Below are 26,219 nucleotides of genomic sequence, written 5' to 3' on the forward strand. Positions count from 1 at the left end.
GCGAAGGCATGTTTCCCTTAAGAGGTTAAGGGTCATATCATTCTTCCTGTTAGTGAACATCAACCTTTTCAGAATAGCTAGTTTTCGGGGTTGGATTAGAAGGAAAATAATCACCACATATGTTAAGAGAGGAAGAAATCTCTTAATACTTATGAATGTTTAGGAAACAACATGAAAGCTGAAAATTTATTTCACTAATATACATAAGTTCACAACAATGGACAGAAAATAGCAATATATACAGAATTTCACTACTTACAGTACATTACAATAGAGAAAGCATTTTATAAACAATTCGGTATTGGATTAAAATCTTTTAAGGATGCCTAATTCTATTCAGCAGGAATCTAACTTGGTAGACACCCAGCAAACCCATTCCTATCAGGGTGAGAGGGCTTTCGCTGTTGCTATAGTGTACTGTAAAAATATTTTGTCCCTTATAAATGAAATGGACCACAGCAACTTCTGAATGAACATTACATTCAGTGTCTCATATTATTAAATTTCAGATTTTTGACTTTAGATCGCAATTGTTTTTAAAAAGCAATTTAAATGTAACAGTGTTGACTTTGACCATAGACGAATTTTTATAATAAAGTTAAAACTTTTTTTTCTGTTTGCAAAAGTATGACGCATTTAGAAGCATGGTGCTATATATCTCTTTATCTACATTTACCCTGGCCCCTCTAGTTCTACATCTAAACAGAACCTGTAATGTAGAAGTTATGATTATTTGAACACTTTGTTTTCCTTCAGCTTTATGTAATTAATAAGATAAAAATGCATATTTAACATTAATGGAGAAAGTTGTGTGAGGGTGGGCATCTATCTAGGAAAATACTACTGGTTATTGGCGTCTCATCAATAACTACAATAAATGCCACACACCTTTGTTTCAGAAACCACCCGTTCTACATTAAAATCTAATTCCTTTCTCCTCTATGGCTCTTTGTTATTATAGAATGTCTACATAGGTATTTATTTGCCTTTCTTCCTATCAGATTTATTTATTTTAAAAGCCCTTGATAAGTAGTAAAATATTTATTTAACTGCTTTTGTTAACCATACAAGTCAGAATTCAATTTTAAAATTCTATGAAAAATTTTAGGATAACAAATCTAACTAGAGACTTAATGGTTTGTATCAGGATTCTGTGAGCCATACTTCAGCTTATTATTGTTCTCAGCAATCCCCAAATTTGATTGTCTGTTCTACTAGCGTAAGCTTAACCAGTTTTATTATCTAAAATGCTTAATAAGTAAGTGCCCCCTCCCCTCCAAGTGATGATGGAATTGAAGATTTAGTCTTTAAAAATACCTATAACTCCAAATTTCTTTGACTAGCCTCCTTAAGTTCATTCTACTTTCAGCGTACTTGGAAAAAATCACAGGAAGAACTAATCTCTTAGAACACATATAACAAGTGACTGTTAATACGGAGCCGGATATGTTTACAAGAATTCTAGGATGTGTCTGGCTGGGGCAGTGGAGACCCAAGCAGAGGCTGGGAGGTTGGACTAGCCCTTTCCAATGCTGCTACTCTATAAAATGTATGTCTCAGTCAGACTCACAGGCCCCCATCCCAAATACTCAAGACATCTTAACCATTTATCTTGTAAGATTTTAAGTTTGATAGTTACTTAACAGTAATTACTAAATTTTAGCCAGTTAAATTCTTGTTTGGATGTGCTCTTTTAGCTCAAAAGACAAGATTTGTTTTTCTTTATATCCCTGAAGGACATACTCCTCAACTTTGCATGATTACTAGAGTTGGCTTCTTAAGGGGAAGTGAAGAAACAAACTTCTGTATCACGATGACTTACTATGAATAATAATTGTGATCCGTGACACATACCCACAATACACTGTAGGGCTACATTCTAAAAATACACCATAATAAATACTTGGTATTTGTAGAGCTCAAAGCACTCTTTTACAGAGTTTTGGTTAGTTTGGTTTTTTCTTTTTTTTTTCGAGACAGGGTCTTGCTATATTGCCCAGGATGGCCTCAAACTCCTGGGCTCAAGCGATCGTCCTGCAGCCTCCCGAGTAGCTATAGTTTGGTTTTAGTCAGTAAATATTTAGCACTTGGACTGCTCTAGGCACTATAGGGTACAAAAGTAGTTGTATTTTATCCTCTCATCCCAGCTGTGAGGTAGGTTTGCTAAAGCTGTAATATCACTAAGCAGTTTTTTCAATACTGTTCCCAAGATAACATTAGCAAATCCCAGAAGCATTTCCAAACACTTGTAGGAAAAATAAAGTTGGACTTAAAATGTTTAGTATCTTTGCTTTTTTTTTTTTTACATAAGTTTTACAAGATAATACATTTTTACAGTGACCTGATGTGGATACAACTTTGCAACTTGCAAAAAGCAAATCTTAACTTACATTATAATTAATTTGCTGCATTGTACACACCTCTTATTCTCAATTTTGGCAAATACAACAGGTTAAGGGTTCTATTTAGTGTCCCCTTCTGATGAATATGATGATCTTGAACCCATTCTTCCTCCTCAAGCATGGTCATCCTCCTCTGATGGCAACAGCAGAACCTCTGGGAAAGGAAGCTTTCAGTATCCAGAACTCCCAGGTGGCAGCCCATGTGGGATATGGAGCATGACAACAAAGGCATTTTCTCAACATTTACTAAAGGAGAGTGGGGTGTTTCTACACTCTACTGATGGGGACCGTACATGAACACATTTAAATTGAATTACAACAACATTTTCGATAGGAAATATAGAATCTTATAAGAACATAATCTAAATTATAATCAATTTTAAATAGCAAAGTTTAACAACAAAGCTATTTAAGTGTTTGAATTAGAAATAAACAGTAAAACATCTGTATTAATTATAACAGAGTTGATATTTGTTTATATTTTATCTTCAATATTAACCAAAGGAGTGGAATTTAGCCAGGGTTGTACTTTTTAAAAGTTGTATATACTTTTATTTATTTTACAAAAGGAAAAAAAAAAAAGACATACTTTCCCCATAAAATTCCAGGTCATACTATGTAAAATAACCATGCACTACTTCATGTTATAATCATAATTTTAGACTATTTCCAGTAGGTAAGTGTCATAAAGAAGGAAGAGATATGGCTTCCACAGCTTCAATGAGGTGTAAGGCTAGACCATACTGCCCATGTTTTTCTGGTAAAAGCTCAATTACTTTATTTACTAGTTTAGCTGTTGTTGCAATTGGCACTTCAGTGTTTTGAAGGTCCTGGGGGTCCTGCAAATGGGACACAAAAATAACCTATTATAGACAACTAAACAATAATTGTTACTGACTTAAGAGTTATTACATAAAAATGCTTTTCTTTGTAACTAGGTGAATTAAATTTGTCAAATTTTCTTCATAACTTATTAACTAGGCACTCAAGAAAACATCCAATGACCTTTTGCCTGATCTCGATCTATTGTACTGACCATTGCTTTCAGCCAGGTACACAGTGTGGGTGGAAGTCTGGCAAGCAGCTCCATTCCTTCTTTTGTCTGGGTGTGGAGAAGCGCATGGGCCAGCCTTTGCCCCGTCAGCACCAGCAGCTGAGAGGCAAGGACCTCTTTGTCATGAACCTGTAGAATGGCCTGAAGATACGAACATGGAGAAATAATACAGTCAGAGTGAGCAGATTTGCTTCTTCTATAGGAAAGAGGTTGCCAGTGAAGAGATTCTAGTTGATTTTTGAACTGTGGCCATTTATCTTTTGATTATATACAACCAAAGATAAATCCAAATCAAACTTAGCATTTAAACCCAAATTTCTGCTCCTTGGTTAATTTTTTTTTTTGTCTTATCACTTAATCTTTCAATTCAATATGGCTACTCAGTGTGTTGTTTTCAAACTTTTGGCAAATAAAGGGAGTTTCATGTCATGTCTATTTGAAGCCCTCTAATGGCTTTTTTTTTTTTTTTTTTGAGATGGAGTCTCACTCTGCCACCCAAGCTGGAGTGCAGTGGTGCAATCTCAGCTCACTGCAGTCTCCACCTCCTGGGTTCAAGCGATTATCCTGCTTCAGCCTCCCAAATAGCTCGGATTACAGGCATGCGCCACCACGCCCAGCTAATTTTTTGTATTTTTAGTAGAGACAGGTTTTCACCATATTGCCCAGGCTGGTCTTGAACTCCTGACCTCAAGTGATCCACCCATCTCGGCCTCCCTAAGTGCTGGGATTACAGGTGCGAGCCACCACGCCCAGCCTCTCTAATGGCTTCTGAATACACTTAGAATAACCATGGGCTCCGAGACCTAGGATACAGCTATGGCCTGGGCCAGCCTCCCTACCTCATGCCACACTTCTTTATTCCTTGCTTACTATGTTTGGTCAGCCGTACTGGCCTTTCTAGTCCTGGACCTAGTCATTCTAGTCCCCATCTCAGGGCCTTTGTAATTCTTGTCTCAAGCACTGTTCCCCCAGTTTCTGAGTAGCTGGCTGCTGCTTTTCCTTAGGGGCTCAGTTCAAATGTCACATTCTCTGCCCACTCTACTGTAGTGGCTCCTGTTTATCCATATGATCCTGTTTCTTTTTCCTTTTTAGAGACGGGGTCTCGCTATGTTGCCCAGACTGGTCTCGAGCTTCTGGGCTCAAGTGATCTGCCGCCTGAGCCTTCCAAAGTGCTGGGATTACAGGTGTGAGCCATGACACCCGGCCCTCTTTATTTTCTTCATAGCACCTACCTATCAATGCAAAATTTAGCCTGCTTTTCTGCTCCTACCAGCAGACTATCAAGTCCATGAGGAAGGAACCTTGTCTGTTTTGTTTACTGCTATATCCTTGTGCGTAGGGCAGGCCTGGCACACTGTAGGAATTATTTGATTATAATTTTATGTTTTAAAAAATAGTATATTGTTCTATTTTTGTACCTAGATGTTCCAACAAAAGGAAGAGCAAAAGGCTTCACTGGACAGTCTTTATTCCAACTATCAATTTTATAACTTGAGCCCAATTAACATTCAAAGGGTCATGTTACCTCTTCTCCTAAGTGGTCAACTCCATAGTTGTATAGCTCCCCAACATAATGCCTTCTAACAACATCTTCACTAACTTGAAGGTGATGGGCTAAATCCACAGCTAGAGCTGGCCAGTCTTGGTCTTTCCCAAAAGGAGTGGGTGTGGCCTCTTCTGTGGGATCTTTGACCTTTGTAGCTGAATGTTGGGCCTGGACAGCTGCACTGACAACTTTCAATAAGAACTTGAAAATGGAGAAAGAGATACAGCAATGTATTGTTACTGTTTCATTTTAAAATACCTAAATCAAAGTATTATTAGCTTTTTTGCCACTTACAGTGGCTTTTCCATTAAATTGTTTAATTATCAAAAAAGGAACACATCATTTAAAGGTAAACAACTAGCTTTCAAGAATACTTTGAAAGTGGTCATTTTAAAAAATATTATTTATTTATTTATTATACTTTAAGTTCTAGGGTACATGTGCACAATGTGCAGGTTTGTTACGCTGCACCCATCAACTCGTCATTTACATTAGGTATATCTCCTAATACTATCCCTTCCCCCTCCCCCCACCTCACGATAGGCCCCGGTGTGTGATGCTCCCCTTCCTGTGTCCAAGTGACATCATTGTTCAGTTCCCATCTATGAGTGAGAACATGTGGTGTTTGGTTTTCTGTCCTTGCGATAGGAAGTGGTCATTCTTTTCAAAAGCAAGGTAGATTTTTCCCTTACTGTTTTTTTTTCCAAGAAACAAAAACAAAATCCAATAGCTGTAATTTACCTGTTGTCGTATAGAAATAAAATTTGGATCCATTTCCCCACTAGGTAATAACTGAATTGAAGTTAGGTCTTTGAAAAATGCATTTTTTCCCTAAAGAGAAAGACAGCAAGAAAACTGATGAGTGTGGATTATTAAGGGGGGAAAAGGAGAAAGATCTGTTTAAAACTTAAGTCACTTAATGGTTGATTTTCATTTCTCCTTGAACAGTAAGATTTTAGAATTCTTCCTTTAATTTTTATAACAAGTATCTAGTATGTAGTAGACAGCCTTTAAGATGATCCCCAGTGATCCCCTCCTCCTGGTATTCATGTTTCCTGTAGTCTCCTCTCCTTGCATGTAGGCTGGTGACTTGCTGCTAGCAAACAGACGTAGGTAGAGGTGATAGCATGTTACTTCCAAGACCATGTTCCAAAGGCTACTTCTGCCTTGAGGCACTCATATTCACTCTCACTTGTTCTGCAGGAAGCCAGGTTCCATGTCGTGAGCTGCTGTATGGACAGGCACGTGTGGCATAAATGAATCTTGCCAACAATTGTGCTTGGAAGTGAATCACCCTTTCCCCATCCCAGCTGAGCTCTCAGATGCAGCACCTTAACTACAGCTTCATGAGAGACTAAGCCAGAGGCACCTAGACAAGGAGAACACAGATTACTGACCCACAGCAACTGTGAGATAATAAATGTTTGGTATTTTCAGCCAAGCTTTGGAATGATTTGCTCTGCAGTACTAGCTAAGTAATACATGTATGTACCCTGAATCTTTTTTTTTTTTTGAGACAGGGTCTCACTCTGTTGCCTAGGCTGGAATGCTCACTGCAGCCTCCACCTTCCTGGTTCAAGCGATTCTCTGACCTCAGCCTCCCAAGTAGCTGGGACTACAGACATGTACTATCAAGCCCAGGCTTATTTTTTTGTATTTTTAGTAGAGACGGAGTTTCAGCATGTTGGCCAGGCAGGTCTGAAACTCCTGACCTCAGGTGATCTGCCCGCCTCGGCCTCCCAAAGTGCTGGGATGACAGGCATGAGCCACTGCGCCCAGCCTCTCAATCCTTTTAAAAACACATGTTGAATTGTTTAAAAACACCTTATTTAAAAGAACAGATGTGTGTCTAAAGAGTAAAAACAGAGTATCAGGAAACAGGATTTCAGAAGTTCCTTGGAAGGAAATGTAATACAGAGCAAAGAGCACTGGCCTTTAATTTGAAAGACCTGGGTCTAGTCTGAGGCTCACTACTTCCAACCAGGTTGCCTTGGGTAACTGACCCCCAATCTTGGGTTACTGTTTCTTCTTCTGCATGCAGGTCATCCTAGCAAGGTTACATCCTGCAAGCACATCTTCCAATGTGCCTTCCATACCTGATCATCTGTGATTCTAGGTCATCTGTTGTGACTGCCAAGCAGATTAAAGCTATTCATCCTTTAGTGATAAGAAAAACCAGACTTACAGGGCAACCCATGGCATTTTGGACATCACTGATAGAAGTACTTAAAGATTTAGCACACATTCACAATCTGTTACTCGATAGTTCCCACCTGGTGGTCCTAGCTATAAGCATCTCTAATAGTACCACTATTTACTACATTCCAGACACTAAGTACTTCATGTTGAATACAAGGAACCCTCACAACAACCATGAGGTTGGCGCTGGAGTCACTGCTACTTTCTGAATGAGAAAAGTGAGAGTAAGAAAATCTAAATAATTCCATTTAGCAAATGGTAGCACTGGCATTGTTCCACTAGCCACTCAACCATACTAGCTCTCTGCAGATGAGTGTACCCAGCTGTCTCACGTAGTCTTGGCATGACGTGGGTTGAAACTAAACATTACTGTGCTCGTCCAATTCTGGATATGTTCTGGTTTCACAAAGACCTTTTCTGAGGGGAATACTGAGCTGGGCACTTTATTTTGGTATTTCTTTCTCTGTTTTAACCTTTAAGTACTCTTATCCTTTATAATCTCAAAGATATACTAACTTTTTTTTTTCCAAAATCAATACTTTTTTTTTTTTTTTGAGACAGAGTCTCACTCTGTGGCCCGGCTGGAGTGCAGTGGTATGATCTCGGCTCACTGCAACCTCTGCCTCCCAGGTTCAAGCGATTATCTTGCCTCAGCCTCCCAAGTAGCTGGGATTACAGGCATTCGCCACCATGCCCGGCTAGTTTTTGTATTTTTACTAGTGACAGGGTTTCACCATGTAGGCCAGGCTGGTCTCAAACTCCTGACCTTAAGCAATCCGCACACCTTGGCCTCCCAAAGTGCTGGGATTACAGGCGGGAGCCACCGCGCCTGTCTGGGAGTCTCTTATTTAAGGGTGAAATAATAAACCCATTTTCCCACAAGCCTAAGCTGTGTTCTCTAACCCAGCTTCTATCAGTAGAAAGCTAAGTAATAAAGTTGACATTTTTATCTCCAACAGTTTGTGTCTTGTCTCTCAAAATTTGACAGCTGCATGGGAAAGGAAAGGATTTTACTATCTACTGCAGCTAAACTGTGCAAGTTACAATATAATATGTAAAAACATATTCTACTCACAAGTTTGGACTCGATCCTGCAGAGGAGCCAAAAAAATCTTAGGTATAGAACTAACACAATTAAACCTGTCTCTTAGGAAGACAGCTCTTGCAGCATGGGACTGGAGAGAGAGAAACTGGAGGCAGGTAATTAGGAAAGGGCTGTTGTAATAGCCAAGGGAAAGATGATTGTGCCTGAACTAGGGGTATAGTCATAGAGAGAAATGGACAGGTATGATCTATGGAAGAATTTACAAGAGTGAATTTACAATGAAGAAAATTGGCTTGAAGTAAGGAATTCGTGAGATAACTTCAAAGTTTCTAGTTTTTGCCAGGGCAAAAATGATGACATCATTAATAAAATAACCAAGCCAGGGAATTCAGAAGGAACAGCAAATTTAAGTTAGGGGCAGGACGGGGGTATAGGTTTGCAGGTATATTTTAGATATGAGGTGTTTGAAGTCCTGTAAGACACTCAAAGAGAGAAGTTCAATAGAAATGCATGCCTCCAACTCTAGGGATTGGTCAGGCCTAGAGATATACAAGAGGGAGAAAATGAGTCTGTCCAGGAATAATATGGAGAATGAGAAGAGCAGACAGCTGAGAGGGCAAAACTCCAAGGGGAGCAGTACAGAAGGTAAATAAAAAGAACAGAATCAAGCAGGGAATGAGGGAGTTGGAACCTCACACCAAATGACACAAGTCACAAAAGTACTGGACAGCTTCTATTAAATATGAAAATCCATGTGTCTGCTAAGCCTGCAACTCCAAAATAGCTCTGAAATCCTTTGAGGTACTTACCTTACTGTCAAAAAGTGAAAGTGGCTTCACGGTCTTCAGGGAAAACCTCATGACTGCATACAAGATGGAGCACAGGATGGAGTGGTGCTCCACCAGTGGGTAGTGGATGTGCTTCTGTTCAAGGGCCAGTTCCACTATGGAGATGGGTCCTTCCACGGAGAGCCACGCATCCTCAGTATCCAGCACAGGCACCTGTATTTCATCCCTGCTAACATCTGCCTAAGGGTTTTAAGAATGGAGGACTGTGTTTAGTAATGGAAAAATAATAGCTTACAAATATCCTAATGAGTTTATTAGCAGCAAAGTGCAAACTCATATTGCACACTGTCCCAAATTGTAATAAACACGAAGTCTAATTTCAAGAAGAATTTAATAAGAAAATTATCACTACCTTTTAGGCTTAAGTCAAAATTTAGAAATGAAGGAATGAAAAACAACCTCATTAAAATAGTCATTTATTAAATGCAATGGTTTGCAGAATATTTAATATCTTAGGAGCAGTTCAGAATGAAAATACACCTCTTTTACCTCCATTAAGATCTGAAGAAGATCCAAACAGGAGCCAAGGAAAGATGTCATTGCTGTGTCACTCATTCCCACATCCTGTTTTTAAAAAAGGAACATAATTAGGCCCTGCAGGAAAACTGCTGTAGTTACTATCAGCAAAACAAGAACGAGGATACAATACACCTATTTGGCTGGCTTTCCACACTGAATAGACGGCAAGAATTTGAAAGTCAAGGCATTAGCATATTTAAGTTCCTTCTTTTATTTACTGTCAACCAATTTTAAAGTCAAGCTTTACAAAGTGGTACAAATACTGACTTTTAAAAAAAGTAGTGTTCTTTGTGTACTGTAAAGACACAGTCTCATCAGTTACTATAGATGGTGGCACTTCTGAGCTCACTGTTCAGCTTGCTAAGGCATCTGGTAGCCAAATAATTGTGGTAGATGGAAGATGCACACATGAGAATCTAACCTGAAGAGTTCCAAGAAAACAGCCTGATCTGCTTTCAGAGTGTCTTTTAGAGACTAAACCCAACCCTCTGAGCAAAACTAGAATCCTGAAGCTTGAGAACTAAATACCAGATTCATGCTGTGAGCAACAGATGATTCTCAATGACTCCTTTAAAGGGCCTGTCCAAGGGACCACTGCATTTGTGTATAATCTCTTTTTCTGAGATGGAGTTTCACTTCTGTTGCCCAGACTGGAATACAGTGGCGCGATCTCGGCTCACTGCAACCTCCACCTCCCGGGTTCAAGCAATTATCCTGCCTCAGCCTCCTGAGTAGCTGGGATTACAGGCGTCCACCACCACACCTGGCTAGTTTTTGTATTTTCAGTAGAGACGGGGTTTCACCTTGTTGGTCAGGCTGGTCTCAAACTCCTGACCTCAGGTGATCCACCAGCCTTGCCTTTCCAAAATGCTAGGATTATAGGCGTGAGCCACCGCGCCTGGCCGTATACTCTTTTTAAAAGCAACAATCTATAATTTCCTCACATCCCCAAAGCAAATAATTCAGTGTTTGTGGTATATGCACGCACAGACACACACACACACACACACACACACACAAACTCTAGTCATACAACCATTCTCAACAACACACCAGAAAAAGTCTTCAACAACGGACGCTAGTACTATTAATTTCTCGGGTCAAATACAAGTCCCGTATCCATGGATTAGAATAGTAGTTAAGACTAATTTTATATTTGTATACTTATGTTATTTTATATATATATATATATATATAATATATATATATGTAGATCAAATTAACTACTTCATATGAACTTGCTTCAATTTGATGTTGGATGCTTCCATTATAAATGTCAAATCGGAATTACAGCAAAAATATGCAGCAATGGTAGCATGTTACCCTGTTCGCAGTCCAAAGTTGAACACATCTTATAAAAACCTAGTTTAATATGCTATCTAACAATCTGGAAAAGTAAATTAAAATTGGCCATAGTTCATGACCAGTTTCCTTCATGCAGTATTCTCTTTTCATTTTTCTTATCTCCTCCTGATACGTCATCACAATGGTAAAAAGCAAAGTTCACCCCTACAGTTAATAAAGTACTACATAAAGTGTGGAATTAACAACTATAATTCTAGTTATGGGAGATTCACTTACCCTTCGGCATAACCTATCCTTTGGTGATTTTCCAACCTAAAATAAAAAGACAAAATGTTGTAACATTTAAATAATTTACAAACAAAGACATCACTATGGCACAAATAATAAAAAGTAACCAAAATTAAAAACTATAAATGCAGCTATAAATACATGTGGCAGCTTCATTAATTAGCTGTTGATTCTACCAACAGGAGATGCAATTAAATTTGTGGTGAAACTTAATCTCACACTGGGTTCAAGAATAATCCTTTTCAAATATAAATTACATATTTCTGAACTATTAAGTAAAAACTCTAAAAATCTGACCCTCACTTTGCATAGTCAAATAACTGTGTTGCCTAAAAACCCAGAGCCTAGGCCAGGTGTGGTGGCTCATGCCTGTAATCCCAGCACTTGGGAGGCCAAGGTGCACTGATCATCTGAGGTCAGGAGTTTGAGACTAGCCTGGCCAACACGGTGAAACCCCGTCTCTACTAAAAATACAAAAATTAGCTGGGCCTGGTGGAGTGCACTTGTAGTCCTAGCTACTTGGGAGGCTGAGGCAGGGGAATCACTTGAACCCAGGAGGTGGAGGTTGTAGTGAGCCAAGATGGTACCACTGCACTCCAGCCTGGGCAACAGAGTGAGACTCCATCCCACTCCCACCAAAGACAAACTGGAAAAAAACCAAACCAAACCAAACGAACAAACAAACAAAAAAACCACCCAGAGCCTAATTCAGGGCTACTAATCAAGAACACCTAAGAATTCAGCTTGTTGATAAAGACACAATTGTTTGAAATAGAAAGAAAGGAAAAACACTCTACAGCAGATGGGAGTTATATTCCTAGCTCGGAAAAATTTCCTTAAGCAATAAGTACTTATTACGATTCTACTGTATTTCTCCACAGCATAATAAGTGGGAGGTAAAAGTTCTGCCCTCAGAAATACTACTTGATAAGAGAGGAAACTCACAGGAGACAGTGGGAAAAAAACATCACCTCACTACCACTTGCTGGGATTACTAGGACAGCCTCGGAACAACCAAGCTCAGCCAACCCCAACCCCAAGATATTTTGTCCGTTGCCAGAATCATCTTTTTAAACACAAATTTGAATATATAATTCCTCTGCTTAAAACTGCCTCAGTGTCTTCAGTATAAAATAATAGCTACCATCTAGTGAGCCCTTACCACATGTGCCAGACCCTGTGCTAAGCTTACACATACTACTAGAAAATCCAAATCCACAGTCTGCACAGGAAATTCTTAAATCTCAGCTTTTCTTTTCTTCTAATATAGCCTATGTTCCAGCCATACTAAGCTACTTACAGTTCTCTGAATCCAACAATTTGCCTTGTATCTCCAGGACTGCTGGGATACACTTTCTTCTCACCTACTTTTTACTGGTTCATATATAGCCATCCACCAAAATTTAAGTCAGAAGTCTTCCCCTTGTTTTGCTATTTATTTCCTCCTCTTCTGAGTTCCTATTGTCTGTTTACCTGGTGTTCAAACTGTGAGCTCTTTGAGGGCCAGGACCGTAACTTCCATTGGTTCAACCACAGAACCTAGCATAGTCTTGGCACATGAGAGATAACACATTATAATAAAGACTTATCCAATCACAAATTTCCTAATTCCTGGTTTAGGACTATTTTCACCCCAATCAAAGTAGTGAAGATCAAACGTGATTGTGGATGTGAGAATGCTGTGAAACTACAAATTGTAACACACACATAAATTACATTTTATTGTCATTCTCTCAAAAGACGAGGGGGTAAGAGGTGAAGCTGAACAGGTGAACAACATCATAAAGGCCAAAAGATGCAAGTTCCAAGAAAGAAGTTAAGCAGTCAAGGAAGATGAGCACAGAGGAAAGAAGGGTTAGATTTAACTAGAAAAATGTTAGCAATAACATCAAAGAGAACAATTTCAAGGGGAGCAGTGGTCTAAAGTTGGGTCTTGGCTGTGGTGCTATTCATGATGCAGGAATGACTGTGACTATACATTTAAAAGAATATGTTATCTTTACAGTGGTAATTCTCTTAGCATCCACTCATCTGATGCCACACTAATCTACATTGTTGAGTGGCCTGCAAAACATACTAACTAGTGTCCCTGGCCACTCAGCTGGAGACTAGGCTGGTACTCTCGGCATGCTAGCAGCTTCTGCTCCCACCAGTTGAGTTCTATGCTTACTTGTTAGGCTTGTTCCCAAAGCTACTCATGCTGGTTGTACATGTCACTGTAATTATATAATTTAATTCAATAACTGATGAAATATGAATGAGAAAAATGGGGGAGCTATTTACATGAATGCTATGTTGAACGCTTTGCAAAGATTTATGGAGGAGAATAACTCCTAGGCCTTTTGGATTTGATACAGAGGGAGCAACTACAAAAATTATAGAAATCTAAAGGTTTGGACACGGATTACATAACAACTTTAAAAAAATAAGATCTAGCCATGATAGGCAATACATTATGGGTGAGGTTTATGCAAGAAAACCAAAGGAGAATTGCAATCAACTTCATTCAAAGAAAATATCTTGGCCTTATATCAAAGATTGGTAAGTGAAAATTTGTACATTTTAATTTAAAATAAAATGCAAATCCTTGCTTGAATCAACTACCAGTCCTAATCTCTTTAGTTAAGAGGCTTTTATGTTAGTCTCTTTATGAGGATTTAGAGCTCTTCTTCCTGTCATTAAAATGCCAGTGCTGGGCATTACATTTAACTGAGTATGAGTAAAATCTAATTATCAAATTAAAAAATAGTCTAACAAAGCCTAATGTGAGCAATCTTTCTAATATTAGTCAATTAAGAGAACCAAATAAATAAGAAGTCAATACATGAAACTACCTTACCTTATCCATTAAGTATGTAGCAGCAGAAAATCTTTTAACTAAGAACGTATTCCACATCATCAGTGCAATGCCTAGATAGCAAGTAAAAGTAGTAAATAGAATGCTTATATATTCCCACTTTTACTACACATACCAAATTACTGTCTTTCTTAAGCTTATTAAACTATATGGACTATTTTTATTCCATTTTTTATATCTTATGTAATATTTATAAAGTTCTTGAAATCTTTAACTTCATTTAAAATCTGATTTAATAAAAATCAGAACTGGGCTGTGTACGAGTATGTCTAAATTGCCACTAAGCATGCAGAAAAGAGTTACATCATTAGTTATGAGAGAAATATAATGTCACAGTGAGACAGCATTACATAACCACCAAAAAGGCTAAAAACAATGTTTAAATTATAACAACAAGTATTAGGATACGGAACCAGTGGAACACTCATGCATTACTGCTGGTACAATAACTTAGTAAAACCACAGGGAAAACTGCTGGGGGGGTAGCTACTGAAGCTAAACATGTGTCTACTCTATCACCCAACAATTCTGCTGGGTATATACACTAGAGGAATGAATACAGAACATATATGTATGAGATTGTTGGGAACAGTTTTATTCCCAACAGCCAAACACTAGAAACAATCCCAATGACTGCCAATTGATTTTTTTCATATATAACTACAAACTAAAGTAATATATAAAAAAGTATTAAAAGCAAAAGAATAATAATAATAAAACAGTCTGGGCAACATGGTCAGAACCCATCTCTATGAAAAAATGTTTAACAAATTCGGCGTGGTGGCCCACGGCTATAGTACCACTCAGAGGCTGAGGTGATAGGACAGCTTGAGCTCAGGAGTTCAAGACTATTGTGAGCTATGACTGCGCCACTATACTCCAGCTGGGGTAACAAAGCAAGACCCTGTCACTACTCACTGAGCTGTGGCATTAAAATTAAATTTCTGAAACAGTTGTCAATTAGGCAGTGTAAACATGGCATTTCACATGCTGTTATTACTACCCTTGTAGCTAAGTCCTTCTATGAGTAGGGCCCCTCACAGGCTTTGAGAAGCCAGGAACCTTACTCAGTGGGTAAAGATACAAATAGGTAAAGACCTGACTTGAAGAAATACCCTACTTGAAGAAGTCTGAAGTCAGTAACTTAATTTTATCAATAAGGATAGAATAATCTAAACATGATATTTTCCAAATCAGTCAAGGTATATATATATATATTTTGGATGAAGGTAAGATCTAAGAGATGAATAAGTAATTTTCAAGTTCTCTTCAAGTAAAATGGGACATTTTACAATTTCTGCAACTGGATTTCATATCACCTGCAAGAATGTGATAGAGGTGAAAAATACATAGCTTCTCTAGAATTTATCACAGAGACATAAGTTGATATCTCCTCTTACTCAGCCTAACACCAAGTCTCATCATTTACTAAGGTTACTAACTAGCTTAGTGCTGATATCCTCAATTCCCTTAATGAAACCCATCTATCTATGGAATCTGTTTACAAGTTCAATATTTTTTCAAGGAGACATCAGTAGTTGCCAAAGTCTGGCAGCTAATGGAGAATATTCACATCCATTATAAGAAGCAAAAGATAGTTGCTACAGTCTAATCTTATTAGGCTTTTGGCTATCAAGATTTTTTATTAAGAATTTCAGTCCTGAGAAATCCATCCCTCTTTCCTTCACAATCTGTGAAGGGTGTAATGAAGGCAGCTGTTCTGCCTCTATCATTGATTTCCTCTTTCCTTGGCAAGCTAGATGCAGAACAGCTGTCTTAATTACACCCAGGAATAGTAGTCAGCTTGGGGAACAGAAGTGGTGATTACTACCAGTTGTTTTGCCCCTTTATAAATAGCACTTTTCCAAGTAGTTAAAATGGCCAGTACTGTTTATTTTATTTTTTTTTAGAGACAGGGTCTCACTCTGTCACCCAGGCTGGATGCAGTGGTGTGATCACAGCTCACTGCAGCCTTGAACTACTGGGCTCAAGAGACCCTTGCACCTCAGCCAATACACAGTAATACGTTAATCAAGGATAATCAAATAAAAATTTGGATAATCAAATAAAAATTTAACAGGTTGTGAATCTTTAAATTCACAACCTGTTAAATCAGGAAGCCTCTTTTAGATCAACCAGTGATGTTTCTAACATCTGTTTACTTACCATTTTGAACATGTGCATTAAAAATGTGCTTCAAGTGTTCTATTGACCTAACAAAAAAACGTGCTTCCTTACATACAGGGAGAAAAAAAAGAGAAAGAAAAAGAGGTATCATTTAATAGGTTTTACCATTATCAATGGAGACTTCTTACATACATTTCTGCATAAAGCTACCTAAGAATGTTAATAACAACATGAAATTATTGGATAAGAAATAACTTTTGATAACTTAAACTGTCCCTCCTCAACTCACATTACCTATTACAGTGATTAATTCCTAGAAGCTCCTTGGTCATATGGGCTAACATCTGGATTCAAATTTGCTGTGGTTTGAATATCATAGCAATATTCTCTCCAATAAATACTTGAATTTCATATAGATGTAAAAACAATAAGCTTACTTTTGTAGATACAATTCATTCATTCATCATTCAACAAATATTTATTGAGTATCTAGTATGCACCAAGCCCTACTTGAAGCATGATGGATTCCATAATGAACAAAACAGACCCAAAGTCTTGCCTTCATTGAGTTTAAATTCTAGTGAGGGACCTACGTAATAAACATAAGTAAATATATTATATTTAGTATGTTAATGGTAAGTGCCAAAGAGAAAACAATTAAAGCAGGAAGGAAATATGAAGTATCAGATGGGATGTTTGAAATTCAACTCTTTCTTTTTTTTTTTTTTTTTTGAGACGGAGTCTTGCTCTGTCGCCGGGGCTGGAGTGCAGTGGCCGGATCTCAGCTCACTGCAAGCTCCGACTCCCGGGTTCACGCCATTCTCCTGCCTCAGCCTCCCGAGTAGCTGGGACTACAGACGCCCGCCACCTCGCCCGGCTAGTTTTTTTGTATTTTTTAGTAGAGACGGGGTTTCACAGTGTTCGCCAGGATGGTCTCGATCTCCTGACCTCGTGATCCGCCCGTCTCGGACTCTTTCTAATCAAAGAAGTTTACATATTAAAACTCAAATACAGAATGCAACACTGATGAAATCATTCAGATCTCTGCTAAATAATTTTGTAGCTTGTACATCATCATCAAACATAACATCATTGCCAATATATATTGTGTTGAAATTTCTCCGAAGGTAGTATTATTGTTTTGAGCCTTATAAAATTGTGTGTGGACCGGGCGCGGTGGCTCAAGCCTGTAATCCCAGCACTTTGGGAGGCCGAGACGGGCGGATCACGAGGTCAGGAGATCGAGACCATCCTGGCTAACACGGTGAAACCCCGTCTAAAAAATACAAAAAACGAGCCGGGCGAGGTGGCGGGCACCTGTAGTCCCAGCTACTCCGGAGGCTGAGGACGGAGAATGGCGTAAACCCGGGGGGCGGAGCTTGCAGTGAGCTGAGATCCGGCCACTGCACTCCAGCCTGGGCCACAGAGTGAGACTCCGTCTCAAAAAAAAAAAAAAAAAAATTGTGTGTGTCAAATGGTGGAGCTGAGACTGTGGTTGGATGGGACAAGATGAATATTTAATAGCAAAAACAAACTAGTAAAACAACTTCTTTTAAATGTAAGCAACACTAATGATACTGGTAACACTAGTCAAAATGTTAGGCACTATGCATTCATTTTCTCAAAATATGCAATAACCTTTTGAGATAACTACTATTACAGCCTTCATTTTAGGAGAACGTTGAAACAAAGAGTTCAGAAACTGTGTGCTATGATGATTATAAGCTCTATGCAGCAGCCATGGGGCTTGACATCAGCTTTGTCTATGCCCCCTCTGCAAGCTGCCTTTGGTTTATAAACAAGTACTACAAAGCAGAATTTTCTTCTTAAATGCACTTTTTTAGACTTGAACTTGAAATTAATTCATTCAGATTTTAGAAATTATTATGTTCTCATCCTAGACATAACATTCCTTTTTAATAAAATGGAAAAGTAACACAGTTAAGTAGAGAGCCTAAATATGATCGCCATTCAGGTTGTAGTCAACTGAAGAGGGTGATTTGAAGGGCATTAAGAGGATCCTCTGTCCTAAAATCATTTTTTGGTCAAGGTTTAATTGATCAAAGACTATTCCTTTATTTAAATAACTTACTTTCATAACGTCTTCCTTTAATATATGTGATTACAGTTTTTTGGAGGAAGGAAGAGTATCGTTTCCATTAATATATTAGCATGAATCAGTTCATCTATGAGAGTTCTCTACAATAGTACAACCTCACATAAGGACGATAAAGGTAAGAATTTTGATTTGAGAGGAATAATTTACCAGGGCGCTGACTAGGGAAGTCTAAGTGAAGGACTGATTGGCAAAGAGGAATATTTACAATATGTTTTTAGATCTTATTTGATCATGGCGCCTTCATTTTAAAAAGAAGGGAGAAGGAGGTAGAAAATAACAGGCCAGAGATTCAGTGGCTCTCTTGAGCCAGAAGCTTGTCAGCAATTCAGCTGGGATCCAAATCTCTGCCTTCTGCCTCCAGGCTTGGGGCCTCCCCCGATGCTGCTTCTAGACTGTGAATGCCCTGGTAGAAACAGTGGCTACCAAAAGCAATAGAAAACGACATCTGAGCAGAGAGCTGAGAGGGCAGCAAGGCTAACCTTGGACTAGAGTCAACCCTGGGCACAATCTGCCTCTTTGTTCTTCTGAGGCAAACAGAAGTAACAGACAAATACATATTTGAACAATCAGACACTAGGTTGATCTCAGGACCTTCACTCTTGACTTTTATCATGATGACTATAATATTAAGAATATTCTTGGCCGGGCGCGGTGGCTCAAGCCTGTAATCCCAGCACTTTGGGAGGCCGAGACGGGCAGATCACAAGGTCAGGAGATCGAGACCATCCTGGCTAACACGGTGAAACCCCGTCTCTACTAAAAATACAAAAAAAACTAGCCGGGCGAGGTGGCGGCGCCTGTAGTCCCAGCTACTCGGGAGGCTGAGGCAGGAGAATGGCGTGAACCCGGGAGGCGGAGCTTGCAGTGAGCTGAGATCCGGCCACTGCACTTCAGCCTGGGTGATAGAGCGAGACTCCGTCTCAAAAAAAAAAAAAAAAAAGAATATTCTGTTAGGTTGATGCCATTTCATGCAGGAATTCAGAAGGAAATAAACAATATACTTGTCACAACCTAACTAGGGAGTAGGACAAAGGACACTAGTTTTAGATAAAGAGAACCCTACGCTTAAATCCTGATACTTACTTAGCTGTGTGTCTGCAGGGAAGAAACTTAACTTCTCTGAGCCCTAGTATTTTCTTCTTTAGAGCGAGGATAATGACAGTATCTATACTTCACAGGTTTACTGGGAGGATTATAAGAGGAAATATGTGAAAATGGTCTACTCAAGTTAGCACAGAGGCATTACAATGGGGAAAAAGCCAGTGTTTATCATAAGCTATTTAATTAGACAGTCCCCACATATGAATAGCATGAACACAGAAGCAGAAATAACATGAAAGAGGTAACAAGAATCTCACCTCTGGATCTTTATTCCACTGAACAACATACTCCCAGCAGCAATGTGTGTGCAACACATCGAGCTCAAGGCTACAAGGAAATTGTTCATAGGCTAAATGCAGTAAGTCTGGAAGTCAGAAGAAAGCAGTGATGTTATTTTTTTCCTTAATGAACACTCGGCCACATCTTTCCTCTCTGGATTTCATATTTCTCATTATTGGTGTATCACCTGGTATGGCTCCTAAGTCCATCTCCACCTCTGATACCTCAAGGAAACCTCTGTTAACACCTTCTCTGGGTTCATCTGGGTTTTCTGCATCTCTTTCTTCATTAGCCAGTTTTAATACTTCAGGGCTGAAGTCCTGTTTAAATATCCACTTGGCTACACTGTCTGCAATGCCACCTATAGTTTGGAGACAAGGAAGAAAATAAAAATTTACAACACACACGGCAGTTTGCCAATGGGAGCCAATTTCCTTATGAAGAGATCTAAGCAACACATTTATTTCTGAGCCTCAAGGTGACTCGAAAAAGCCCTGAGATCTACAGCAGTGTTCCTACCTACCACGCAACTTGTGAGGGCAACAAGCAGGATATTTAGGATGTCAGGGCATCCTTATACTCTCAGAAAATGTTAGATAAATATAAATGCACGTGCATATGTCTGTATACTATTTGCTTTCTATGTTCAAAAATTTAAAATACACTTTACCAGAGACAAAAAAATTAATATATCCTTAAAACACTTTTACTTCAATTATAAGTGAAAATAGATTGGTTAGTATGACACTTGCCTAGGCTCCTAAGACCAATATAATATTACTTTTTCTTTTTTTTTGAGATGGAGTCATGCTTTGTTGCCTAGGCTATAGTGTAGTGGTGCAATCTCGGCTCACTGCAACCTCCACTTCCCAGGTTCAAGCGATTCTCCTGCCTCAGTCTCCCAAGCAGCTGGGATTACAGGCACATGCCACCACGCCCAGGTAATTTTTTTGTGTTTTTAGTAGAGATGGGGTTTCGCCATGTTGGCCTGGCTGGTCTCGAACTTCTGACCTCAGGTGATCCGCCTGCCTCGGACTCCCAAAGTGCTAGGATTATAGGCGTGAGCCACCGCACCCAGTAAATATTACTTTTTTTTTTTTTTTTTTTTGGAGATAGAGTTCGCTCTTGTTGTCCAGGCTGGGGTGCAGTGGTGCAATCTCAGCTCACTGCATCCTCCGCCTCCCAGGTACAAGGGATTCTCCTGTCTCAGCCTCCCAAAAAGCTTGGATTACAGGCATGTGCCACCATACCTGGCTAAATTTTTTGTATTTAGTAGAGACAGGGTTTCACCATGTTAGTCAAGCTGGTCATGAACTCTTGACATCAGGTGATCCATCTGCCTCAGCCTCCCAAAGTGCTGGGATTACAGGCATGTGCCACCGTGCCCAGCCCTATTACTTTTCATAATCAACTAATTTGCCTATATGCAATATTTATGGGCCTAATTTAGCCATAGCTGATCAACAGCATTATACTATATCATGTTTCAGTCACCAATATAGTACAAAAAATTGTAAACACATGCTGAAAAAGGTTCCAGATGTTTAAAGAGCACTGTTTATTATCGAAAACAAATTATACTTCTATTGTTTATCAAAACTTTCTCAGTCTTTCCTCATCTTTTGATTCAAATAAAAACCTTTCCACAAAAAGACTGCCAAACAGTAAATTCACAATTGTCAGTGAAAATAAATGCGAGCAATGTGCTGGGTGATCTAATTTCTTTTTTTTTTGTTTTTTTTTGTTTTTTTTTGAGACGGAGTTTCGCTCTGCCACCCAGGCTGGAGTGCAGTGGCCGGATCTCAGCTCACTGCAAGCTCCGCCTCCCAGGTTCACGCCATTCTCCTGCCTCAGCCTCCTGAGTAGCTGGGACTACAGGTGCCTGCCACGTCGCCCGGCTAGTTTTTTGTATTTTTAGTAGAGACAGGGTTTCACCATGTTAGCCAGGATGGTCTCGATCTCCTGACCTCGTGATCCGCCCGTCTCGGCCTCCCAAAGTGCTGGGATTACAGGCTTGAGCCATCGTGCCCGGCCGGGTGATCTAATTTCTTACATGTGGCTTCTAAATCATTGAAAAATTCTCATTCCAGAATTAAGCCCCTAATTCTGTTGCTTAGGTTAATATTCAAACGGCATCCTTACCCTTTCACTAGGTGGCAAAAGGAAGTGTGGTGACTTTGCAATAAAAAAATGGTCACGAGTTTTATAAAGAATGAGAAAACAAGTAAACTAAAAATCTATAAATATGTGGGTATTTATAAACCTCACATACAGTCCTTCCAGTATCAAATGCCTAAAAGAGCTGCTGATACAAGTGTGAGCCCCCAAAGACAACTAAAAATGTAAGATGTTTATGTTCCTGCCAGATATAAGCACAGGAACCCAAATGACTCCAGGACAGCAGAAAGTGATGCTTCACAACAGAGGAATAACATTCTGTGGATATTAGGAGGAATAAGAGAAAATCTGCAGTTAGTGAATCGTGAAAGGTTTCCTGGAGGAGAAGCATTTGAGCTGGACCTTGAAAGATGAGTAAGATTTTGATGTCCATGGGTGAGAGGGGCAGGGAAAGGGAAGAGGATAGGCCCAGATCTGAGACAGGAAGCACATGGATGCTTCATTTTAACTAAAATCTAGGAAGCAAATGAGAAAGACATAGAAAAATCAGTTGGATTCAAAGTCAAAAGTTATTGGAGAGCAAGTTTAAGAGTTTATGCTTTGTTCAGGCAATTCTTGAACTTACTATCACATGATCCCCTTAAAATTACTGGCAATCCCAAATAACTTTGGTTTATGAGTTACAGCTGTCAGTCTTTATGGTACTAAAAATTAAAACTGATAAATAAAAAATATTTTATTAGTCCATTTTGAAATGAAAATAATAAACTGATTACATGCTAATATTTTATGAAAATAATTACATTTGACCAGCAATCCCATTACTGGGTATATACCCAAAGGATTATAAATCATTCTACTATAAAGACACATGCACACGTATGTTTATTGCAGCATTATTCACAATAGCAAAGACTTGGAACCAACCCAAATGTCCATCAATGATAGACTGGATAAAGAAAATGTGGCATATACACGCCATGGAATACTATGCAACCACAAAAAAGGATGAGTTCATGTCCTTTGCAGGGACATGGATGAAGCTGGAAACCATCATTCTCAGCAAACTAACATAGGAACAGGAAACCAAACACTGCATGTTCTCACTCATAAGTGGGAGTTGAACAACGAGAACACATGGACACAGGGAGGGGAACATCACACACCAGGGCCTGTGGTGGGGTGGGAGACTAGGGAAGGGACAGCATTAGGAGAAATACCTAACGTAGATGACAGGTTGATGGGTGCAGCAAACCACCATGGCACATGTATACCTATGTAACAAACCTGCACGTTCTGCACATATATCCCAGAACTTAAAGTATAATAAATTAAAAAATAAATAAATAAATAAAATCTGGCCTCATACAGACATGTAAGTGAAAAAAAGGAGGACTCCTGAGGTCCTCTGACCACTCTTTGAGAATCACTACCAATTTTCTTAGGCAGAGGGAAGCACCTAGCAGTTCCTGAGCATGGAACTGACCAAATGAGACTTTAGAGAAGATTAATTTAGAGGAAGTATATACAGAAGGTTATTGTTATTTTTTAAATCTGAGTGTATTTTTCTTTCTCTATTCTTTCCGTCGTTTCCATTAAAAGAAACCCTCGTAACATAACAATATGGATGTAAATGCTCAAATAAACTTCAGCTTACCTTTTCCTCCTTCTAATAACTTTTTAACAGAAAGCCTTGGAAGTGGCTCAGCCTGCAGTGATGACACTTTGGAGGTCTGAGTGTTCCCTTTGCTGTGAAGCAGAGTCTGAAGTATGAGACAATCTTCCAGCTGTTTCAGAAGGAGTTTCCAGTACTCAGTGTCAAGAGAAAGTGCCTCCCAGGAATCAGTGAGGGCCTCTGAATCAGCACCCAAAACTGTTTGGGAAAACTAATAAAAAATGTACTGGTGATTCTCTGCCAAATATTCTGATTCAATATTAACTTGAATGAGCTTTTAACTTGAAAGCTGATGGACACTGAGGATACATCACAAAGCAACACATAAACGCTATTTCCCAAATATTACTACTTGGCTGGATGAAACATGAGGGTCAGGAGTAGACTGTAGACTCATGGGCAAGGATGGTGAGTTCAGATATTTATAAGGAGTCCTGCACTAATGGCCCTGATTCAACCAGTGTACATTTCAAAGTTTTCTGGGCCATCTTTGGCAAGGGCCACAGTTTTGTCTAGCACTACCATCAAAAAACTTACATCTCTTCAGAATGCACTCTTCAACCTAAAAAAAAAAAATCTGAAATTTCATCTCTCTCCATCACAATGAACATTGCAAGCAGGCAATATTAAATTTAGCCTATAAACAACAGTGACTTGTGAATCTCCACAGACCTATTTGGTGTCTCATCCAAATTAACGTAACACCCCCTGGAAAAAATTATTTGATCCACCATGAGCTGTAAAGGAAATGGGAGTCCTTAAGAGATGAGAAAAAAACACAATAGGATACTGTCATGTGGCAACTGCTAAATTCAAGTATCCATGGTGTCATTCTGAATAAACAAATTAAGGGGAGCACCTCTCATCCCTCTTCCCACTCCAAAAAACCCCCCAGAAAACCCCAGAAAAGGAAAGCATCCCCTTAGCCTACTGGATGTGTACAGATGAAAACCATACCTTTACCCACTTACTTTTTTCTCTGTCATGTTGTTTGATATCTGCGCAGCAACAGAATGCCCAACATGTGCAGACAACAGAGCAGCTCCATTGTTCTCAGACTGAATACAGGCTGTGCGCATCTGCTGCCACCATGGGGACACAGACTGAGAATCCCAGGTCTCATCGATGGCCACTATAGGGATAGGAGAAAACTGAAAAATAAACTCTTACCCTGTCAATTTTTTAGACTAACTATTTATGTTAAACATAATGTTAAAACTAAGTTCCCTACTGATATATTTTTATATTTCTCAATGAAGTGGAAGTCTAACAATCTATTTTATTCAGAACATTTCTATTCCATTTATTTATGCTCTTTTAGTCATCTTTGTTCTCAATCAATATTAAATCCTTATTTGGAATATTTCATCATTATTGAAAACGATTGAATATTTTAATAGATTAATATTCTGATAATCATATAAAAAATAACAAGAAAAACATTACCTCCCCAAGACCATTCCATTTGCCTTACTGAGTTAACATGTATTGTTCAAATCATGTTTTTTTATGATGATACAAAATATAAAATTTCATGAATTAAAGCATAAGTCAAATGCATTAAAAGTATTCTATTAATACATAAAAGAATCTCTATGGTGAAATGTTTTGTACACTATAGACTCCTTCTGTTAAGGGATCCTATCTACTCTCCCATCTTTCTGCGACATTTCAAACACGAAACTTTGTTTACAGGAGCAACAAACTTTGTTTACCTTTCATCTTGCTCAGGAGGGACAGCATGGTATGAAGACAGCAGACTGACTGTGGTTTATCCAAAATATCCTTTTCCTTCGAAAGCCAAACACTCAGGAGCAGAGACTGAAATCAAATTTAAATCTTTTTCAGTCTAAAAAAAAATTTTACATAGAAAAATCTTACACTTTCCTAGACAGCAGATGCATGCATATGGATGATGCAGCTTCTTGAGGTGAAAAAATAAGCAGTTGCTTGCTGTATCATGTAATATGAGAGTGAGAATGAGGTCCCTTGTCTACCTAGGAGATTCTCTATAACCTGTTGTATATTTAAACTTCACTGTTTCCAACTCTTCTTTGGGTTAAGCATTGCCTTCCAATCCAAATCTCTATTAAGGAGCACATTACCAGATAGGAGTTACTACTACGTGAGCATAGATTTGCTGTTGATTAACGAGGTACCACTTGGCTGTAGGTTTTGACTGGAGAGAGAGGTAGGATCTGGAGCTGTGGATCTTAGCCTTGCCTTGGCCGTACAAAGGTATTGCAGATGTGGCAGTGAGGAGCAATACATAAAAGCATCAAACTCCAATTTTTAAATCACTAATAAGTTATGAAAAAACAGACTTTAAACAAAAAAACTTAAGTCAACATAAGTGACTTTTAAAATAGCTGTAAACCAGCATAGCATACCTACTTGAAGCTGAAATATTTTTAAGATTTATAAAATTGGTTCACAGATAATTCTGGGATAACGAAGTTTAATGAAATGGTGTTACATCTGTTAGTACTGGTATCTCTGAAAGGCCTTGATTAATTATAATACTGCAATAATTTTATGTGAAAATAGCTCTAAATTAAAAGACTGTTAGTTTAAACAAATTATTTCAAATAGTTTTCAAAAATTAAGGAGGGTAAAGAGTTGAAGTTCGGCCGGGCGCGGTGGCTCAAGCCTGTAATCCCAGCACTTTGGGAGGCCGAGACGGGCGGATCACGAGGTCAGGAGATCGAGACCATCCTGGCTAACACGGTGAAACCCC

At 38.8% G+C, this 26,219-nt stretch overlaps 1 protein-coding gene across 1 annotated transcript in view; it reads right to left on the bottom strand.

The window, feature by feature from the left end:
- Window positions 1-1,149: 1,149 nt before the first annotated feature.
- Window positions 1,150-26,219, bottom strand: part of RAB3GAP2 (RAB3 GTPase activating non-catalytic protein subunit 2) — a 120,690-nt gene continuing 95,620 nt past the window's right edge. The window contains exons 22-35 of the mRNA XM_033199151.1: window positions 25,198-25,303; window positions 24,454-24,614; window positions 23,465-23,693; window positions 19,877-20,050; window positions 19,668-19,774; window positions 16,230-16,296; window positions 14,046-14,116; window positions 11,195-11,230; window positions 9,584-9,658; window positions 9,056-9,274; window positions 5,744-5,833; window positions 4,982-5,203; window positions 3,439-3,597; window positions 1,150-3,241 (exon numbers count right to left, since the gene is read on the bottom strand). Of these exons, the coding sequence (XP_033055042.1) occupies window positions 3,086-3,241; window positions 3,439-3,597; window positions 4,982-5,203; window positions 5,744-5,833; window positions 9,056-9,274; window positions 9,584-9,658; window positions 11,195-11,230; window positions 14,046-14,116; window positions 16,230-16,296; window positions 19,668-19,774; window positions 19,877-20,050; window positions 23,465-23,693; window positions 24,454-24,614; window positions 25,198-25,303 (1,872 nt within the window). The 3' untranslated portion in view covers window positions 1,150-3,085. The remainder of the gene's footprint in view (window positions 3,242-3,438; window positions 3,598-4,981; window positions 5,204-5,743; window positions 5,834-9,055; window positions 9,275-9,583; window positions 9,659-11,194; window positions 11,231-14,045; window positions 14,117-16,229; window positions 16,297-19,667; window positions 19,775-19,876; window positions 20,051-23,464; window positions 23,694-24,453; window positions 24,615-25,197; window positions 25,304-26,219) is intronic.

The sequence above is a fragment of the Trachypithecus francoisi genome, unplaced genomic scaffold (genome assembly GCF_009764315.1).
Source record: "Trachypithecus francoisi isolate TF-2019V2 unplaced genomic scaffold, Tfra_2.0 Lachesis_group5, whole genome shotgun sequence".
Lineage (NCBI taxonomy): Eukaryota > Metazoa > Chordata > Mammalia > Primates > Cercopithecidae > Trachypithecus > Trachypithecus francoisi.